At 31.4% G+C, this 20,962-nt stretch overlaps 3 protein-coding genes and 2 long non-coding RNA genes across 6 annotated transcripts; 2 read left to right on the top strand and 3 right to left on the bottom strand.

Annotated features, from left to right (window-relative positions):
- Positions 1-79: 79 nt before the first annotated feature.
- LOC104881908 (uncharacterized) lies at positions 80-3,188 on the bottom strand. Its single transcript, XM_059743065.1, has 8 exons — positions 2,940-3,188; positions 2,582-2,835; positions 2,298-2,474; positions 2,112-2,216; positions 1,975-2,044; positions 507-599; positions 314-412; positions 80-237 (listed from the first exon to the last, which is right to left on the bottom strand). The coding sequence occupies exons 1-7, from the start codon at positions 3,186-3,188 to the stop codon at positions 317-319; spliced, it is 1,044 nt and encodes a 347-aa protein (XP_059599048.1). The 3' UTR covers positions 80-237; positions 314-316.
- An 80-nt stretch (positions 3,189-3,268) lies between these two features.
- LOC132255226 (uncharacterized) lies at positions 3,269-4,122 on the bottom strand. The gene is made up of 3 exons (XR_009467896.1): positions 3,960-4,122; positions 3,767-3,877; positions 3,269-3,671 (listed from the first exon to the last, which is right to left on the bottom strand). It is a non-coding gene; the product is annotated as an uncharacterized LOC132255226 (long non-coding RNA).
- Positions 4,123-6,289: 2,167 nt separating this feature from the next.
- LOC109124051 (uncharacterized) lies at positions 6,290-9,410 on the bottom strand. Its single transcript, XM_059743064.1, has 4 exons — positions 7,907-9,410; positions 7,213-7,831; positions 7,022-7,127; positions 6,290-6,934 (listed from the first exon to the last, which is right to left on the bottom strand). Exons 1-4 carry the CDS (start codon positions 9,408-9,410, stop codon positions 6,290-6,292), a joined length of 2,874 nt encoding a protein of 957 aa, XP_059599047.1.
- Positions 9,411-15,709: 6,299 nt separating this feature from the next.
- Positions 15,710-17,294, top strand: LOC100854368 (uncharacterized). 2 transcript variants are annotated; one of them, XR_787796.3, is made up of 3 exons: positions 15,710-16,288; positions 16,670-16,780; positions 16,853-17,294. XR_787796.3 is itself a non-coding variant. In XM_010663434.3 (3 exons), the coding sequence occupies exons 1-3, from the start codon at positions 15,918-15,920 to the stop codon at positions 16,963-16,965; spliced, it is 441 nt and encodes a 146-aa protein (XP_010661736.1). In that variant the 5' UTR covers positions 15,718-15,917; the 3' UTR covers positions 16,966-17,294. The 2 variants fall into 2 exon arrangements, 1 of the variants encoding a protein (XP_010661736.1); XM_010663434.3 differs by having other exon boundaries at positions 15,718-16,134.
- Positions 17,295-18,510: 1,216 nt separating this feature from the next.
- LOC104881909 (uncharacterized) lies at positions 18,511-20,549 on the top strand. Its single transcript, XR_787797.2, has 2 exons — positions 18,511-19,315; positions 20,311-20,549. It is a non-coding gene; the product is annotated as an uncharacterized LOC104881909 (long non-coding RNA).
- Positions 20,550-20,962: the final 413 nt, after the last annotated feature.

Here is a 20,962-nt window from a genome sequence, read left to right as displayed (position 1 = left end):
ATATTTGAAATTTTACTAAAATGATATTAACATGTACCAAAATTTATACGAAAAGAATCCAACAAACATACATAATAAAAAAAAACATGAATTAGTACTTTCATCAAATGTATCTTTTAAAAGATATAGGTATGTACCCAAAAGTATCCAAAACTTCAGCATCTATGCATGACAATAAGATCTTACATATGATCTTGTCATCTCAAAATTGCAACAACTGCAAATGTCACCCGAAACCTTGCAAAGAGAAAAGATGCAACATTAATTGAAATTTATGTCTGAAATTTTATTAAAAAATTATAAATTAACATACCCACTATACTTGGTCTAAGATAAGAGTGCTCAAAAATGAGACCCATTCAGATCTCACTTCATCTAACTCAGCTCGTGAATAGGTTTTTTTTCCTTCAAACTAAAATATATGACAAGAGAAAATATGTTATTGTGAAACATTAAATATATGTATAAGTTCTCATGTACTTATGAAAATACATAGGCAGATAAACCTGAGATGTTAAGAGACTTCTATTTGCAATTATGTCTCGCATGTATCGCATGACAAAATATCCGCACATGACACCATCCAACTGTTTGGGCCCCTATGAGCAAAATTATAGCAACAAAATTTCACAATCAAATATGACATCATATAAATTTGGTCAATTTTTCATCATTCACATTTTAAATTTAAAAAAAGAATGAATGACATAATGTTAGTTTCAAGTAAAATTTGCACCTAAATTATACTCAATACATGTCTAGCATAATACCTTAAGCTCCCATGTTTACAACTTGGAGGGTTAAATTAGGTAAAATATAAGAATGTACAATAACATGTCTATGTGAAATATGGAGAAAAAAAAAATGAATAGATAAAGGTAATGATTAATTATATTTATTAAGAATAGTGATTAACTTTAAAAAAATATAATAGTTAACTTTTGTCTATGTGAGAATATCCCTTAGAAAATATCATGACTTTGAAGACTTCATTAAGGTAAATCAATCAAGCTTCAAGAGCAATTATCGATAATATATTTCGAAATATGTAGTATTAACCTCATTTTACATCTCATAGATTGACATTATAGAAGAGAAATGCAATTAGTAATTATAAGGAATAAATGTTTTACATATGAACAATTTTATTGAAGATGGATAAAAGAGTAAAGAGTTTTGACTAAAGAGAGAGAGAGAGAGAGGTTGTGCCTTACAAGAAACATCTAAACTAAATATAGGATGTATATAAGACATACTAAGGTTAAAAGAAAGATATAAAGAACAACTCACACCTAAGTAACATGATCAAAGCAATCTAAAGGATCCCCATTGCTTCCTTACCCACACACACATCTAAATTGTTCTAAAGGATTGTAAATGCTATGGATATAGTGATCAAAATTTAATAATTGTTCTTCCTATAACCAACATTTCAAATTGACTAATTATGTATATATTAATTTTTTTATGCTTGAATTTTCTAAGGTTTGATCTTCCACATCATAATACAATTGAAAAAGTCTTCTAGTCATGCATTTTAATTTAACAAAAATTTTACTATTTTTCTTCTAGTTTCTATTACTATTTCTTGAAATATTAATTGTAAAAGGTAAAAATGGATCATAAATCTTTCAATCACATGAAAAAATGGGTTTGTTCTTTTTTAGTACTACTTCATTAATTAATAGTGGAATAATGGACATATGAGTACATTGTATTCATAGCATTTTAGATTATATTTTTGTAAGATAGTGAAACAAACATATATGGTATCCTTCTCAACTCAAGTTAGAAATAGGAAATAATAACAAAAACAATTATAAACTAAGAAAATTCATATATATAGGTATATATTCATGTGAGAGAAAGCCATATAGAATCTTTACATTTCAAAAATCAAGTAAATTTTCATTCAAGAAAGCAACTTAAATGTAGGTAAGTCTTTAAAAAGTTTAGGAGAAAAAAAAATGTAACCTCAACAACCATCCACTTGAGCTCTTTTTTAGATCCTTTCTTCTTTTGAGATACAAAAATTCGAAACCCCCTACAAAAAATAAGATTACATTAGTGTTCGTTTTGAGATATGAAAACTAAAATTATGGTAGGCTTACATGTTCACAATATCTTTTATATCTTGGTATGGTTGTTGCAATTGCGAGTCTAAATAGTAGACTATTTGTGATTTGAGGTCAATTACAGCCAAAACCCAATGAAACCTACAATATATTAACATATAATTTAGATAAATAGCATTTATAAGGCTAAGAAATTAAAAACAATTATGATTAACAACTTACCTTGGGTTATATGGAAGAAAAACCAAGTCTGCCAATTTAGAGTCAATTAGGCGATCAGCAATGAACCTTGCTCTTTTTTCAATTTGTGGAGCTATTGTTCCAGCCTTGGACACCATTCCTGGATGAATAAATATAATTTTCTCCTGTAGTGTCTCATCCAGATGTTCATGCAACCGCCTAATGAAATATCACCCAATTTAGAATTACTTAACAAAAAAAAAAAAAAACAGCTTCTACTTATTTATATCATGAATGTAACATAAAGATTTACAACAAAATCTCACCAAATATAGAAACATATGCAATTCATAGTCAACTCTTTTGCAGAAATTACATCATTCATTTCACTTGTCAAGAGGAAAGTTTGAAATTTCATCCCAAAAACATTGATTGGAAAGTCAACTTTGGGTGTCGGTTTACCCTCCAACATTGATGAAACTGTTTTAGAAAACAGTTGTACATCTCTAGGATTCTCATATTTGATTTTCTTTGGGGATGCTTGTATCTTCTTCATTTTATTCTTCCTCTTGCCAACATCCTAAACACATAAATAGATGCATGACATTAAAATGAAAAATAAAGAAACCAAGAGTGTAGGAAAATATAACTCAACTTTGAAAGTTTGGGTATAACGTTATTCACCTCATCATCATCATTTATCACAAATGCAATAGGCCACAAAACCTCATATCCAACACCCTCCCTTATTGTCCTAATGTTTTCAGAAAGTGGGAATGGAAGAAGTGCATTAGGTTGAAGAGGGTAAAGGATGACCACTAATATATCAGCACCATCAATGGAAATCTGTGAATCTCGTAAATAAGTTCCATATGCAACAATGTTATCTTCAGTTTCAAGAGCTAATTTGCATTTATAAACTTGTAAAAACATATTTTGTAATCCTTAGTCTTTCATTATAGTTATTTTATATATTGTTTTTATAAATTTAACTTAGAAAAAGGCATATATACCTGAGTTAGTGGAGAAGCTTTTCGAGTCCCTTGTGCTGATAGGTTCTCCACATGAGCACTATCATGAGTCTTCCCTCCTATTTCTTCATGTTGCAACAATTGTTTCCTTATGTTTGTGTTGCTCACTTCAGAGCGGGGTGTGAGGGGTTCTTTTTTTCCAGCTTTCAAAGCAATGATCTCCTCTTCCAAGCTCTTGACTTTCTCCATTAACATCCTTTGACATTCCTCCTCTTCAAGAGTTTTTGTGGGTTTTGGTGTGTTGAAGAATTGTTTGGGCTTTTTTTTTTCCACCTTTTCCTCTAACCCGTCCAGGATGCTCTAATGTACCCAATGCTAAAGTGAGGATATCCTTTTGGCCAACACATGTGATCTTCCCTTCCTCAACAGCCTTTGTCAACTCATCCTCCAAAAAAATATGAGATACTTCAAAAGTCATATTAAATAATAAAAAAAAACAAATGAAATTGACTAAAACTAAGTATAGGTTTGACAACTTACAATCTTTTCCACTACAGGCCTCGTAACTTCATCATATTCACCTTTTTTCAATCTTGCTAGCTTCCACAAGACCCATCTATCAATAGGTTTCCTCGAACCTGTCTTTTGCATCTATCAAAAAACAAAAAAGTGAAGTAATTAAACTTTACAAAAGTAAATATCCAACAAAATAAAATATACTAATTCAACTTACCAATTCTTCTTGAAGTCCTGCATATCCTTTCCTACTCACTCGATGAATATAAACGTATTTTGCCCTCCTTTCTTTTCCTTTTTTTGATTTAACTTGAAACTCTTTTGACAACCTATTAGCCACTAACTTTCTCCAGTCTTCAATTGGAATGTAATTATATTCAGTTGGTGGATGCAAAAGATACTCGGGCTTATCCTTATAAGGCAGGATATACTCTTTTGTCAATCTATGCCTGAATGACCTAAAGCTAGTCCCAATGGATGATATGACGTTGTTTTTGCTATTCTCATCAACCAAGAATGCACCCTAAAATATAAGATCTTGATTATTTACACAAAATAAAGGAAAATAATTTCATTAGATTACTACATACTTGATAAAAAATTGATTATTTAATAATCATGCTAGTCTACACAAAATATAGAAAAATAATTTCAATAGATTTCTATATACCTTAACACAATCCCATAATTTCTCCTTCAATTCCACAGGCACTACTCTCCAATCAGTATGATAAACTGGCACCATGGTTCGTGCTAACACACCCATGTATGATACAAGTTGTACATATCCCTCACCCACTCCCTCACCATCATCATTATATTGAATGTCAATTTTTAGTCCTTCACTTCTCTTTTTAGCAATTTCAGGTTTTAAAGTTGGGCCTCTTAACCTTTTTGGTGAAGTAATCTTCTGTTTTCCTTCCTTTTCATCCATCTACATGACAATCAAAAGAATATGATTAATCTCATAATACATACATACATATATATATATATATATATATATATATATCTTACATTCAAAAGTAAAACATGATATTTTAATAGTTACCTGCTTTTTATCTCTTATTGGTGGAGCCATCCGTAAAAATGTAGCACTTTTCTCCCAAGTTCCCAAATAATTCAGAATTAGGCAATAATAAACAACACTTGAAAATGTATCTCAACTAAATCTAAAGAAATTAGTTACGAAATGATTTCATAAGTATGAATAAATAATTGTTGTACAAACTTTGCAATACATGAAAATTAATCTTAAATGTTGATTATGAAATATGCATAAAATTAATAGGCTAATCTATTGCTAAACCTCAACAACAACATATCATCAAGTTTAAAGAAAATTACCATGACTTATCTTATAAACACACACACACACACACACACACATTCTACCATTATAGCTTAGTTAAATTACATCTATTTTAGTCACTACTGTTATAAGGTCCTAATTGGAATGCATGTTTCTAGTTAGGATGCAATACTCATAAAATGAAGCTTAAGAGTGTGGGTTGAGGATGCATTGCAAGGTGTTTGATTTTCCTACTATTAAGCATATAAGTATTAATCATATGTAATGAGATGTGGTTGCCTTAACTTTAATGATTCTAGGATACATGGCTTCACTTACACAATATTGAGGATGGAGTAATGTCACTAATAGTTAACAATAACAAACCAAAGACTACATTCGTTGAAGTAAAATAAATTGAAGAAGATTTTCTCTAAATTCACATAAAGTCAAAAATCCACCAAATTCACATTAATGAAACTTTATTTGAATTTTTTAAAACTAATGTTATTCAATTACACAAAAATTGCAACTTGATCAATTATCTCTCAAAAGTTTTGTTCTCTAGCATAAACAAGTGACCTAAAACAAAGGAAGGAGCAAGAAAATAAAATTTATGGTATTCATACACCGTTTCAGTTGGAAATAAGAATATTCAACTATCAATTAAAACATATTTTTCCATTGTTAGATGACTCCTAACAAGATCAACTTCATATAATGTAGGTTGTTATTATGTTTACAGTTAATTCATATATGTTATTTATTAATGTTTCAAACCGGTTCATTATGGGTTGGTGGATTCAATCTATCTTCCCATAAAACCTTTTGCTTTGTTTTGCATAGTACGTAGTTTAACACTTTGATTTAAAGTTTTTAATTCAAATCTATAGAAAGCTTCAATGCAATTACCCCTTAAATTATTTAAAAGTTGAATCAATATGAAATAAGTGTGAGTAATGGCTTTATCTTGTCTAATCTTAAATTAAACATACAATATCAACATATAAGCAACATTTATTTAACTACATATCAATTAAGCTCAAATGAAAGTTCAAACTATTCAAAATATATAAATATGATGCTAACTACATTTATTTAGAATAGCTTAGCAAGTATATAATAATAAAAATACATTTGACAAGAATAAAATAAAAACATAACATTGTTGAGCATCATATTGTATATTAACAATAACTCAAAAATCACATAATACACTTAGTAATCACAATCACAACCAAAAAAAAGTATTAAGCTTAATTTTCAATCCAAATCCCCTCACAATCAGTACGCATACAAATTTCATCATAATCTTCAACTTCATCAAAAGACTTAATATTAGGCATCCCATTCGCAAATGGGTGATGCTCCATACAATTGTCGGCTATGTTGTCATCACCTTCTATGTCAAACAACTCCATTTTTGGCCTTGATAATACAATAGACCATCTTGGATCAACTTGATCTTCTACATAAAAAACTTGTTGGGCTTGCGTTGCCAAAATGAAAGGATCTGATTTATGTCCTATCTTGCTCAAATCAACTAATGTAAAACCAAGCTCATCAACTTTGACACCATTCTTGCTATCAACCCAATCACACTTAAAAACACAAATGTTAAACATGTTATAATCAAGGTCCCAAATCTCTGTGATAATCCCATAAAAACACATGTCACCAAGCACAGGATTCTTATCTTTGGAACTTGCAATTTGCATGGTCGATGCCACAATACTAACACCACTATTTTGGTTGACTCGTGCCTCATCACGGTTCTTGATGTGGTAACGACAACCATGAATGATATATCCAGGGTACGTAAGAACTTGTTGTCTTGGTCCTTGTGCAAGCCACTTAAGTTCCTTTTCAATAGGTTCTTTCTTGCTTATGTCATCTGAAACCTATAAGGTTCATTGATGATATGTAAGTTAATGTAATTTAAATTTTGTAAGCATTAAATTTTAAGGGGAGTATGAATAGTTTCATACCTTTTTTCTAAGCCAATGACTAAATGTGCCCACATGTTCATCCTCTAGCCACTTCACTCTTTTTGATTGACGAGGATATTTTGTCTTCAAATATTTCATATGTTCACTATCAAGCAAAAATAGGCAAGTCATGGTTTGTATAAACATTAGTTAGAGTTTTAAAATCATATATTCATATATATGACACTTACTCAATAAACGGTTGTACAATAGTTGTATTTTGTAGAACATAATGATGTGCTTGCTCCACCAATTTATAATCATGAATAGTTATTGCACGACCACCAAGTAATGGTTTCCCACATTTCCATTCATCTTTCATACTAGAAGGAATTCCAATTGCATCCATGCCCGATAAATACTCTGTACAAAACTCTAAGGCTTCCTCAGCGATATAGCACTCAGCAATACACCCTTCTGGACGATTATGATTTCGAACATAACCCTTTAGGACTTTCATGTACCTTTCAAATGGGTACATCCATCTCATATACACTGGTCCACATAATCTAACCTCTCTTACCAAATGCACTGTTAAATGAAGCATGATGTCAAAGATGGAAGGTGGAAAATACTTCTCTAGCAAGCACAAAATCACCACTATGTCCTGTTGTAAATCATTCAATCTTGACACATCCACCACTTTTGCACAAAGTGCATTAAAGAAAAAACACAATCTTGTAATGGCATATCTGACATGCTTAGGCAACACAGATCTTATTGCTACTGGTAGTAGTTGTTGCATAAGTGCATGATAATCATGGGACTTAAGACCATTAAGCTTTAGCTCTTCCATGGACACAAGGTTTTCTAAAGTTTGAACAATAACTTTCAGGAACCTTTAAATCAGCCAAAGTCTGCAATACTATTTTTTTTCCTTTATACTTAGAGTATAACATGCAGGGGGAAGATAAGTTCGCTTCAACCCAAAGGTTGGTGCTAAGCCGGGCCTTAAGCCCATTTCGAGAAGATCAAGTCGAGACTTTACTCCATCCCTTGTTTTACCTGGAATGTTAAGCACGGTTCCGATGATGCTCTCGCAAGCATTCTTCTCTATATGCATGACATCCAAGTTGTGTCGGATATAAAAATATTTCCGGTATTCAAGTTTAAAAAATATAGACTTCTTTTTCCAGCAACTTGTAGGATTAGCAAAGGATTCACATTGTTTAACCTTCTTTTTCTTTCCCCATGAGTTATGAATCATATCAACCTTTGTAAATATTTCCTCTCCAGTAAGTTCTTTTGGAGGTAACCTAAACTCTTGTTCACCATTAAATGCCTTTTTTTGCTTTCTAAATGGATGGTTGCATGGAAGAAACCTTCTATGGCCGGTATATGAGTTCTTATTCCCATGTTTTAGCCAATGTGAATTTGTTTCTTCACCACATATTGGACAAGCATGATATCCCTTAACAGTGCAACCAGACAAGTTCCCATATGCAGGGAAATCATTAATCGTCCATAACAAAATAGCCTTTAATGTGAAGAACTCTCGTTGATGTGCATCATAGGCTTTCACCCCTACCTCCCACAATGCTTTCAAATCATCGACTAATGGTGCCAAATAAACATCAATATCCTTACCAGGCTGTCGTGGTCCTGATATTAGCAAAGATAACATCATGAATTTCCTCTTCATACATAACCAAGGGGGAAGGTTGTAAGTTATTGTGAGAACAGGCCAACAACTATACCTACTGGTCATGGAGCTATGAGGATTGATACCATCTGCTGAAATAGCAAGTCTAAGGTTCCTACAATCTGAAGCAAATTCAGGCCACATTTGGTTCACTAGTTGCCATGTTGGGGAATCCACTGGGTGTCGAAGCTTACCATCATTTTCTCTACCTTTTGCATGCCATTTTAGGTCTTTGGCTATTTTGGGAGATTGAAACATCCTCTTAAACCTAGGGATGGGTGGGAAATACCACAACACTTTTGCAGGAATCCTCTTAGTGTTTCTTGCCCCAACTTTGTTTACCTTCCACCTTGACGTTCCACAAGTAGGATATAAAGATGCATCATTTAACTCATTCCTGTATAGTATGCAATCATTTGGGCATGCATGTATCTTTTTGTATTCCATCCCTAATGCATTCAATGTTTTCTTTGCCTCATACATGGATAAGGGCATCTCATTGTTGACTGGTAGCATATCCCCTAATATTTGGAGTAAATCTGAAAAACTTTTATCTGACCACCCATACCGTGCCTTCACATTGTACAATTTAACTAATGCAGAAAGCTTTGTGAACTTTATACAACCAGGATACAAAGGTTTTTCAGCATCTTCAAGCAATTTTTTAAATGACATTGGGTCAGTCATGAACTCATCATCTATAACATGAACCATTTGTACTGTACTAGCAACGTCACCACAATCCATCGTGTCATAACATTGTGCCATTTCAGTTGGTTGTCTACTAGTAGGACCTGCTTCTCCATGCCAATACCATGTATGATAACTTTGGTCAATACCATTGAAAAACATATGTTCCCGAATCTTGTTAGGTATATGATGTATTAAGTTTCCACATCGCATACAAGGACAACGAATTCCACTTTGATTCGGACAATGTTCTAATGCAAAATTAATGAAGTACTCAACTCCTTCCTCATACTCCCGTGACATTCTATCTTTAGACATCCAACTTCGATCCATTCTATGATTGAAATACACAATGAATTAATCATGAGGAATTTTAACATTAATGTTGTGTCATATATCAAAAGGATTCATCATGTAATATAGTCATGTTGTCTACAAGTATATCAAAGTGAGATAGTTAATCATAAAAATTGTCATATTCAATTCATGTCATTGTAGGTAATGCCACAAATTATCCATTTAAAATTCCTATTAGTTCATGATATTTCATCTTATTAAATACATTTAATTTCATTAGATATTGAACCAAAGTAAAAAAATGTGGTTCTCTTATAGAATTATGATCCTATCTAGTTTATGCACTACCATACAAATGAGAAATAAATATATGTTACACTTTTTCAAGTCTTTATTCAATAGCGAATCATCGAAGATCATTTATTATGCATATTTCTGTAAAATTAAAATAAATTTATATATCAAAATATTAAACCAAGAAACATAATTAACTCTCATGATTCTATCTTGTTAAACTAAAATCAACTTAAAACTACATGTCTTATGCATTCTAACATCTCCAACTTCCTAGTTTAGGTGGTGGTTCCTATCCCATATAGGAAAACATAATCCCTACATGTCAACTACTATTATGTTTCGTTTCATTTTAGAAAAATTTCGACAGCATTTCCCTATAGTTCTCCAAGTACACAAAATGGAGAAGGCATATTATTCAGCCTTGTCCAAATATGCACCTAGAGAACAAAAGGAACGAATGTCGAAATTTCTAAAAAATGAATGAAGCATAAGAGCGTAACTTCAAAGATATTATGTTTTCCTTATATTGTCCAATTGGACAATTCAAGCATCATTTGTAGAAAAAAAAAGTCTCATTCACATGCTAGACTAAGTTAGAAGTTGTCAACTTCAAACTAGTTCATCAATGAACCATTTGCATTCTTTGACAACTTAAATGTCCTTAGCATGTAATAAGAGAAATTTTTGTCATACAAGGATGCTAGAACGGGAAGTCTAATGTTTCATGCATGAACTTATTTAAATTCTAAGTATCTTTAACACATTAAAATGAAATACATTTAATTCCTTTAACATATTTGTTATTTGCCTAGTAGCGGAAAAAAGAAATATATTTACTTGAAAACTCATGAGTAGAGAAATTTAATTACACTTGGCCACAAACAAACAAAAGTTAATACTCAAAATATAAAGTCATCAACGTCACATTCAATGGAATCAAATTAAATCAAAAGTAAACCCACCCACTAGACCAAATCTACTAACCATCAAATAACTCAACTACAAGTTTGATTATATATGTTCAATTTCCTTAAAAAAAAAATGAAGTATTGACAAGTTAGAGTTTCATGGGAAAGTATAGAGAGAGAGAAACAGGAGAGAGTAAAGAATTACCTTAACAAGACTTGTCCCTTGAAATTGTCCTCTAGTGATTGAGAAATTTAAAAACTAACCCATGATTAGGAAGACCTGCATTTTTGGTACAAGGATATGAGCTTTTAAACAACAAATAGAACATCAATATCCATTAAAACTCTTAGTTCTTTTTCCCCTTGTTTGTTTCCTTTTTTCTTATCCAGGTTCCATGTTTCTTGTTTTACTTTTTGGATAAAAAGATAGGATCATCATTACGTACCCATGCAGTTTGAGAAAGCTTTGCTTATTTCTACAATGGGTTGGTAATTGTGGACCATTATTACATAGCAATAAAATATTTTATAATGAATTTTGTAATAAATAAATTAGAATTATAAAATATCCATTTTAATTTATTTATGATATTTATTTATAATATTTTTCTTTCAATAATTTTAGAATTTTCATATTTAATGTTTATCTTTTTCATATAAACAATTTTTTATTAATAAATAATTTTACCATAAAATTTGTCATGTTTTTTAATAAATTGTTTATCATTGCTTTCATAATAATTATAAATAAAATACTATTTTAGAGAGAAATATCATTGATCAGCCGGCTCCAACACAAAATTCGTAACCAATTATTGGTCCACAGAAATTTTGGTAAATTTTCCAAAATCTATCTGATATTTCGATATTAATCGGTATTTTTATCGATTTTTCGGAAAATTTACCGATATTTCCTACTAGTCCAAGCCACGCACAGGATACAAAATCTGTCTGTTTTTTTAAAAAAAAAAAAAAAAAAAAGACATAACATGCTATTCAATAATATGACCATGATTTGCAGGTAAATGTTGAGTTTTTTAGCCTGCCTCAAAAATCGTGGAGTTAGGGTTCATAATATTTAAATCCAATGGCACAAAAGCTAAGAGACCCTTACAACACATCCAGAAACCACACAAAGCAAAGAAAAAAGCATTTTTTTTTTTTTTTTATGGTTTTCCATGGGGGTTTTGCATGGATTGTCTCCGAAATTAACAAAGGAAGAATCTTCCTGGAAATGGAATGGGTGATGGATTTTCATGGGAATCAAATGGAGATTGCAATAATAATAATAGTAATAATAAACTTATTAGAATAGTACCTGCGTTGAATGAGAGTGGCAGAGGAAACAATGGCCTTTTTGGGGATTCTCTCTTGTGGAAGGCAACTTCAATGAGAGTGGCAGAGGAAACAATGGCCTTTTTAGGGATTCTCTCTTGTGGAAGGCAACTTCAAAAATGGCTTCTTCATGGTCGAGTCAAAGGAAGTGGGTGGCTTTTTTATTTTTAGATTTAGTACAAAAAAAAAACAATGAAACAAATTATGAGAAATTTCGCTTGATGAAATCAGCAATTTTGCTTTCTAAAGGTCATATTTTAGAAATTAAAATTAATTTCATAAGATAATTTATTAATAATTTTAATAAATCTCAAATGAAATATTTGATATAAATTAATTTCATTTTTCATTTAAAATGTAATAAAACATGTTATGATAAAAGTATTTTAAAAATTTGAAAATAAATATTGTCTTCGACAAAATAGACTCCCTTCATCTAACAATATGATAGAACCATATCGATCTTCATTTTGATACTAAGTCCTATTGCAATGTCATATGTATAAATTATTTTTATTCAATAAAAACAAATATTTTTTTAACTCTATTCTAACTTTATACATTTCCAAAATGCATATTTATTATTCTTAAAATTGAAATATTAAATCTACCGATATATGTTTGTTTATCTATGTTTTTTTCTTTTTATCACATCTATGTCAATTATACTTACAAAATAATTTCAAAATGTGTATTGTTGCTTATTTTATCATTTTTACAGTTTTTCCGAGCATTCCTATGAATGTTAAATAATTTTTGCTCCACCCATATTTGTAAAAAAATATTCATTGATATTTTTCTAATATTTTCGATATATCTCTAAAATTGAAGTACCAATATATTCGTAATTATTGATATTTTTATTCTTGATTCTAATTATATATATAAAAAACGTTTAAATATACAGCAACAACTTTTTATGGATTTTTTTCCCACAACACCTTTTTTATGGATTTTTTTCCCACTTTTTATTTATTTTTTTCTCCACCGATTGGGTGGTAATGTTCAATATTTTGAGAAGCTCTAACAATTTAGGGATGATGATTGGAGAGATGACATTTTCTCCACTATCCTATAGCCTATAAGTAGTCTTCCACTTCCCATCTAGCATGCAGCATTTAAGCACTTGATAGTTAGGATGCTGATGACGTGACTCCACTACCTCCAAGGCTCTACTCTAAACTTTTCCAACATTGCCTTTACACTTGTAGGATGCTAGGATAACATGTCCAATATATTTTTCAATAGCCTCTTTGTCATGCTTCTTGCAATTTTGGAATTGAGTAAACGTATACTCATTTAGTATCTCACTACCAAGACCACCAGTTGGAATAATGGGATATTTAAAAAATAATAATATTTTTTAATATAACATATATTATAATCTAGATTACATAACATATTAGAAAAGGACTTATGAAGTTTTAATATAACATTTTTTTTTTCAAATTTCACATTCATCAATTTTCCCTCCCCAAATTTTCTTAATACATTCTCTCCTCTAATTTTCTTAATAGAATCTTTTATTCGGGAAATTCAAGATGGAAATGAAATTTTAAAGCTTATTGTATTAATATATATATTTTTTAAATGGCTAATGAGAAAGATCACTGTACTTTAAAGAATTGAAATAATATATATATATAATGGTATTACAATTTGACCAATAATCCAAAATTAAAATTGAAATAGGGAGGTGCATTCATCCATCTCTTATAATTATTATAATAAATATAAAGACAAACACATATTAGAGAATCATAAAACAAAAAGAAAGCTTAGAAGGAGAGAAAATAAGAAAAAAATAAAATAAAGTAATCTCAAAACAGACATTTTGTAGTTGGAGAGAGAACCTTTTGTTTTATGAGATAAGAAAACTTAGTCAATCATAACAATATTTTGTAATAGTTCCACCGTACCATTCAAAATATAGTTTCATTTTTAAAAATTAAATATTATTTTTAGAAATTAACAACATTATCAAATAATTGTTTTTTCATTAACAATATAGGGAGCTTCTTAAGAGCAATTTTTTTGCCTTTTAAAAAAAAATAAAATTGAAAAGATTAAATAAATTAAAAATTATAAAATACAAATAAAGGAAAACACAATACTTTAAAATTATATTTTGCTTCATCTAGTTTTCATTTTATAGTTAGTTAAACAAGATTTATATTTGTTTTCCAAATTCTTATTTATAATTTAATATGGCATCCAAATACAATAATATATAAGAAACATAATGAATTTCTACATCTTATTTAATTTCTATATCAACATTTCAATTATAATCCTAATGAAAACATTTTTTACAAAGTGATTATGTATATGGTAATGTGTTTTTTTTTTTTTTCTTAGAATATTATAAACCTTGTATTTTGTTCTCTTGACACATTCCATATAGGATTGTCCTCCTACATCCTTTGATGCTTTAGTGTGCAATAGTGGTCATTTTTTAAGTTGTGTTTAGCTCTTATTAATTGATGGTCCACTAAGACTATATTGATCACTAGTTTTGGATTTTCAATTAGATATTTTGGAGAGACTAAGTGGATCCCTATTTTGTGTGTAATGACCCTTAATTATTAGTTTAGGACTTTATTTTTATTTATTTATTATTATTATTGATTTACAGCATATTTAGGTTTGTTTAGAATTCTAAAACCTTAATTCTTACAAATAAATTCCTGTTTTAAAATAATATAATAATTGATATCATATTCTTTAAAAATATAAAATACAATAAGGTTTTGATAATGAATTGGAATGAGTTTTTTCTTTTTCTTTTTTCTTTTTTAAGAATGATTTAATAAGATTCAAGTTTTTTTGTTAACTTTATCTTATAAATTATAGAAATTGAGGTATTAATCAATATATTGAATGATTAAATTGAGAAATAATATGTTAAGGTTATTAAATATATATTCAAAGCTTTATTTTATGATAAAATAATTTAATTTTTTTAACATCACAGGAATCCTAAATCAAAATAAAGATTTTAGTTTATTAATATATCAAAGCAATTCTCTTTTTAATACTTTATGAACCAAAAACAAAATTAAAATTTGAGTTTATTATGGTTATCTAATTCATGTCTTAAAATATAAAACAAAATGTGTTATTTTTTTTTTTATAATAAACATACCAAAATAGTTATTATTTTTAGATATCATGAATCATAAGTAAAGTTTATATGATATGAAAATTCACATATCAAAACATAAAATAAATTAATTTTCTAAATCAAAAACAAATATGCAACTTGTATGATTTTATGAAATATTTATACTTAGATTTCATCTAATTTAAAACATACCAAACACACCTTAAACTAACCCATGCATCAACCGTCCATCAATAGTAGCCTAGCTTCCCATTTCTCTCACCCATCAATTGTGCTTTGTTGCTACTTGTTACTGCTCATATTTCAGATGGCTTAAAACGTATCTGCCATACCACTCTCTCTTTAAAGCTTATTTTTAGTTGCTCAAGACAAGTGCTTCAGACCATGCCATACCCTGCAACAACCTATTCTTTAGGCAATCAAAAAAAGCCTATCCCTACCACCTTCATCAGACATCACGCCTCTTTCTTCTGACACAACCCATGCTTTGGGCTGCCCAAAACCCATTTGTCATAATGATATCCATGCTTCCCGTCCATTAATTCTCCCTCTTTATCCCTCCACACATGCACATTTAGATCAGCAGCACCTACTCTCACTGTGATGTCGTCTTCTTCTTTCCTTCAAACTAAACACCATAGCAGTTTCAATATGCAGCAAATGATTCGTGAAGAGGTGGAGGGGATGGCTCGACCCAAACGTTTTTTTAGCTCATCATGTAGAACTCGGTTGTCAACTCCATCGGAACTCACCGTGGGGAATCCGACATGCAACAAGTGTTCAGCTCTTGTTTTAGATATTAATTTTTGTGGACTTTGGGGTAAATCAATTGAATTAAAACAGTTTTTGTTTCAAGCTTTATGGTCTGAGGGCCATTTTCCTTCCTGGGTCTGATTCCAGAAGTGGGTCTTGTGGCACCGGTGTTTTCTTCCCTCGTGGAACCGGCAACCCTTTAGATTCACGCAAGAAACAGGGTACCATTTTCGCCCATTTGGGTCGTTTGAGCCTTTTCTTAACCTGCTTATTGTCTTCTCTCTCTGTCTGATCTGTTACTATTCATTTAAAAATACACCTCCACTGCATTAAATATCCACAACTTGCTTTGAATTTTGATTCTTTTCATGGCATGGTTTGATTTCAAAGATTCTGATTAATCTTCTGGTTTCTATTTTTTTTATTTCTTGGATATAACCTGACAATGTGAACCGGAATAGTTCTTTTGGGACCACTTGCCGGGTCTTTTCACAGATTTTCTTCTTGCATCTTTGCCGTTTGCTTTCCCATGTTCTCATTTTTCCTTTTTCTAATGGGCACTTGGGAGTTGTTCTAATTGTTGTGTCCTATGGTTTAATCAGGATGCTCCACTGCCCTTATACCAGCCAGAGTAGCCCAGGCCCTGAAACTCAACTTTGATGAAATGGGTGTTGTATCACCATCACTGGGTGGCTGTTTCTCTCTGCAACATGGTACTATACAAACTTCCCTTTGATAATTGATCTTTTTTTTTTCAATAAACATCTTGTTGATAATCACTGTAGATGCGGCACCAGGGCGAAGGAACAGCCTGTATCCACCGCAGAAGCAGCACTGGCCGGCGCCTCCTGCAATGAAGCACCAGGAGATGGATGTTCCTCGGGGATGGACTCACTGACACTTGATGAAGCCCCTCTAATCTTATGATGAAATGCTCAAGTCACATAGAAAAAAGGAAAAGGAAAAAAATGATAGACAATGATCAAAAGCAAAATATTGCTGAGATTTTTCTTCTTTGGTTTTTCAGGATTTCAAGGGTGAGAATTTGGAAAAAGGAAAGGAATAAAAGTTGTCTGGGAGGGAAAAGTAGAGAGTCTATAAGGGTTATCATTAGGAATGATGATGATTTAGGTACGATTAGTGGTTGGTGGGGGGCGGGGATTGGCCTTTTGGAAAAGCGCTTGTAATAATGTTAGAGATGTTAACAAAAGAGAGTTGCCCTGCTTACATCTCTTTGTTTCCTCTCTTCTACCAGTACCATTTTGGCTTTCAATAATTTCCCCTTATTTTTTGTATGGTCAAGAAAATGTTTGTTGTGAAACTAAAAATTGTTCCTTGAAATTTGCCCTTTTGTTTATGCAGTAGTATGTGTATTGCCCTTGGAATATAATCATCAAAATGTGACGTGAAATATCACAGTATGGTGCATACTTCTTTTATAAGATGAGCATATTTGTATGATAGAGGATGTAGAAATTGCAAGGAAGTTAGACGGCGAGAATAGCGGTGGAATCAGCCGTTTCGGGGGTGAGGAGTGAGGACTGTGGGATTAGGTGTGGGCCGAGTCCGTGACTTGTTGGGTTGGCATCAAACCCAGCTGCAATTTTCCTTGGCTTTTTCTTTGGTCCTCGTCTCCCTTTTCTTACACCAGAGACCACGCTGTGGAGAGTGGACTTTGAGAGACGTGGACTCAGATTCTTTTCCCACGATAGAATACATCTCCTCCCACTCGCTCAATGCATAGTCTTTCTTCCCTTTTGTTTTTGTGTGTGTGGTTTTGATTTTCTCATTCCTTTTTCTAAATCTAAGTCAGTCAAGGATTAGGATGATATACAGTAGAATGACAATGACGAGGCTCTTTAAATTTTTTCTAGGTCAACCTGGGCTCTAGATTGGATGGCTTGGGCCTACTCATATTGCAATCCTAATGAAAATTTCCAAAAAAAAAACCCAAGATATAGTAAAATCATTTCAAATGAAACTTTTTTTATTTAATTAAAACTATATTTGTTAAAACTTAATATTAAGTTAAATTATATTTAAGCTTTAAGTCATTAATTTGATTTATCAAAATTAATTTTATTTTAATTTATAATATTAAGTTATTATATTAGACAATTTTTTTTATGGTTGGGAAATTTTTTTTATATAATTGGTGAAGTTTGTTCACTGCCCTTGCCTATCAATACAGCTTTATTGGGTGAACCATTTGAATCATTTTGTTTATGCGTTCGTGATTTTATGTTGTTTTCTTTACTTATTTTTTGCATGTCATTTACTAGAATTTGGAATGCTTCTGTTTTTCTTGTAAGTTGTATGGATTAAAAAAACTGTGGCAATGGTATTTGAGCTGGAGGCTCAACACGCAGTATTTGGGTGAGTTTAAGCATGGCGTTGAGGTGGCCACCTTGAACCGGAAAAGGGAAGATGAGGACATAGGGTGTAATGACCGGGCATTTTATGCCACGTTAGCAATTTTAGTTTGAAAAGTCTTAATTTATGTGATGGTTGAAAAGTCAAAAAAGAAAAACGTTTGGAGAACACGTGTCAATTTCGGATTGGTGAATTTCGTTTTATTGCGTCGATCAATTAAACGAGTTGAAATTTTATGCCATGTCAGCCTTAGGATAGAAAATTCTTAGGATTTTAGAAATTGGAAATTTCCGGGAACGAAAAAAAAACGAAAACGAAAATGAAAAATAAATAAATTAAGATTAATTAGAATTAATTAAGAAAATAAATTAATTAATTAAAGTAAATTGATGAATAATAATATTAAGAAAATTAGTTTTTATTTGGTGTTAATAAATAAAATTGTGTGTTAAAATGAAAAAAAAAAATGAATTGGAAATTAAATAAAACAATTAGAATAAAGAAAAGAAAAGAAAATAAAAGAAAAGAAATAATAACAATAATAATGGATTGGGCTTAGTTTTTGAGTTGGGCTTGGAGCAAGTGGGCTGGAGGTTTTTTTTAAAAAGCCATGTGAAGTGGGTTGGGCTGTTAGTAAAAAGAAAAAGAAAAAAAAAAAAGAAAAGGGGGAAAATTGGAAAAGTGCAGCACGCGGGAGAGAGAGAGAGAAGGGCACTGTTCATAAATTAGGGCACTTGCCGGAATTTTGATCGGACGTTTGGACGGCCAAACGATCTCCGTTTCGGCCCAAATTCGGAGGAAGTATTCTATTCGACTAGACGAACAAGCCTGCGGTGGCTGATTTTGTTTTTAACGGCTAAATTTTCAGATCTGAGGTAGGGGACCCTAACCCTAAAACTCAAATTTTTATGTTTTTCCCTTGAAAAAAAATTGTAAATATTGTCACTATGAGTTAATTAGGAATTATGGATGTTGTGTGAATTTTTCTAGAATATTTGGGATTTGTTTGGAATTTTTGGAATTTCGGGAAATTGATTTTGATTGATTATTAATTGTTTTGAAAGGTTAAAAATTATTAGATGGGTTGGAAAATTCCAAAATTTGGGTTAAATTTTAAATATAATGATTTGTGAATTTTTAGGCATTGGTTAGAATATTTTCGAAAATTTTAGGGTAAATAGTTAGTTAATTTTGGATATTAGAAATTATTATAATGGTTGAAAAATTTTGTAAGTGTGGTAAAATCTCAAGATTGTTGATATGCAATTTTTTTAATATTTATTTGGGATATTATCGGAAATTGTAATGTGTGAAATTGTTTGATTGGATTATTGGGGAATGTTGAGATTGTTGAATTATCGAGGAATATTGGAATTGTGGCATTCATTGCATCATGGTTATGTGAAAAAAATAAATAAATAAATAAAATCATGAAGATTGTGAAAAGTGTATGAAATGGAAAAAAATGAAATAGAGATGAGAAGTGGAAGCCCGTGTGAGGCGAATTAAGAAGGGAGAGAGATCCCTAGGGTGAAAGACCCAAAAGTTTACCCCGGGAAGACTCCGAATGGGGAGTGTATTTGGGTGCGGACGCGTATCATTCGGTGAAAGCCCGAGAACAATAGTGCATTGTATGACTGTGTGTCACACGTTCATGTGCATTCATGTAATTGTTGAATATTGTGAAATTGGGTATAAAATTATATATATTAAACTATGTGGTTTGATTGACACTGTTGAATTGTTCCTGTGGTGTTGAAGTGTTCTTTTCGTATTCTTTGAACTTAGTAATCCCTTTAACCCCTTGGGTGTTAGGCACCCTACTGAGCAATGTGGAAATGCTCACCCCTTCCTTGTTACACCTTTTTAGATGCAGATATCTCTCCTGAGGATCCACAGGTGGGACAGGGAGGACTTCAGGATGCTCCTGGAGCGGCCTAGTGGAGCGTGGCATTTATTTGTTATTGTGTTCCTTTTTGGATTTTGGGGATTTGTTTTAGCAATTATGACTCATGGATTTGCTATGAAGCTTTATTTGATTAAGTTGTTAATTGTGAACTTTTATTTTGGACTATAATGAATATTTATTTAATCTTGTTGTTTTGAGTAGTTTTGGGATATTGTAATTTATGAGAATTCTAGTGAGATGTATAAAAAAAAAAAAATCCAGAGTGTTTTGGTTGACTGCCAACATGGAATAGGAGGAACCCTTAGGGTCAAACCTTTGACCTGGGGTCACGGGTCAAATTTTGGGTCGCCCGGAATTTGGGTCGTGACATAGGGAGAGTCCATCCATCTCGCTTTTGGTCCACAATCTCAAGGGTGATATCCTATTACTAACGAGATTTTGAGTTCGTTTTTCCAACTAATAATTTCTTCAGAGACAACCCTGTGCTTCACTTTCTTTTTCAAGCTTGGTCTGTCATCATTTTCAAGCAGTAGCCTTTGGTATGTGCTGCATCCTTATATTCCACTTCTCCCATGTGTTCTTCAATAATCTGTGGTCAACATGTATTGTTTCC

Source organism: Vitis vinifera, chromosome 15 (assembly GCF_030704535.1).
Source record: "Vitis vinifera cultivar Pinot Noir 40024 chromosome 15, ASM3070453v1".
NCBI lineage: Eukaryota > Viridiplantae > Streptophyta > Magnoliopsida > Vitales > Vitaceae > Vitis > Vitis vinifera.
Note: the sequence above shows the minus strand (reverse complement) of the source record. Positions and strands in the feature narration are given on the sequence as shown.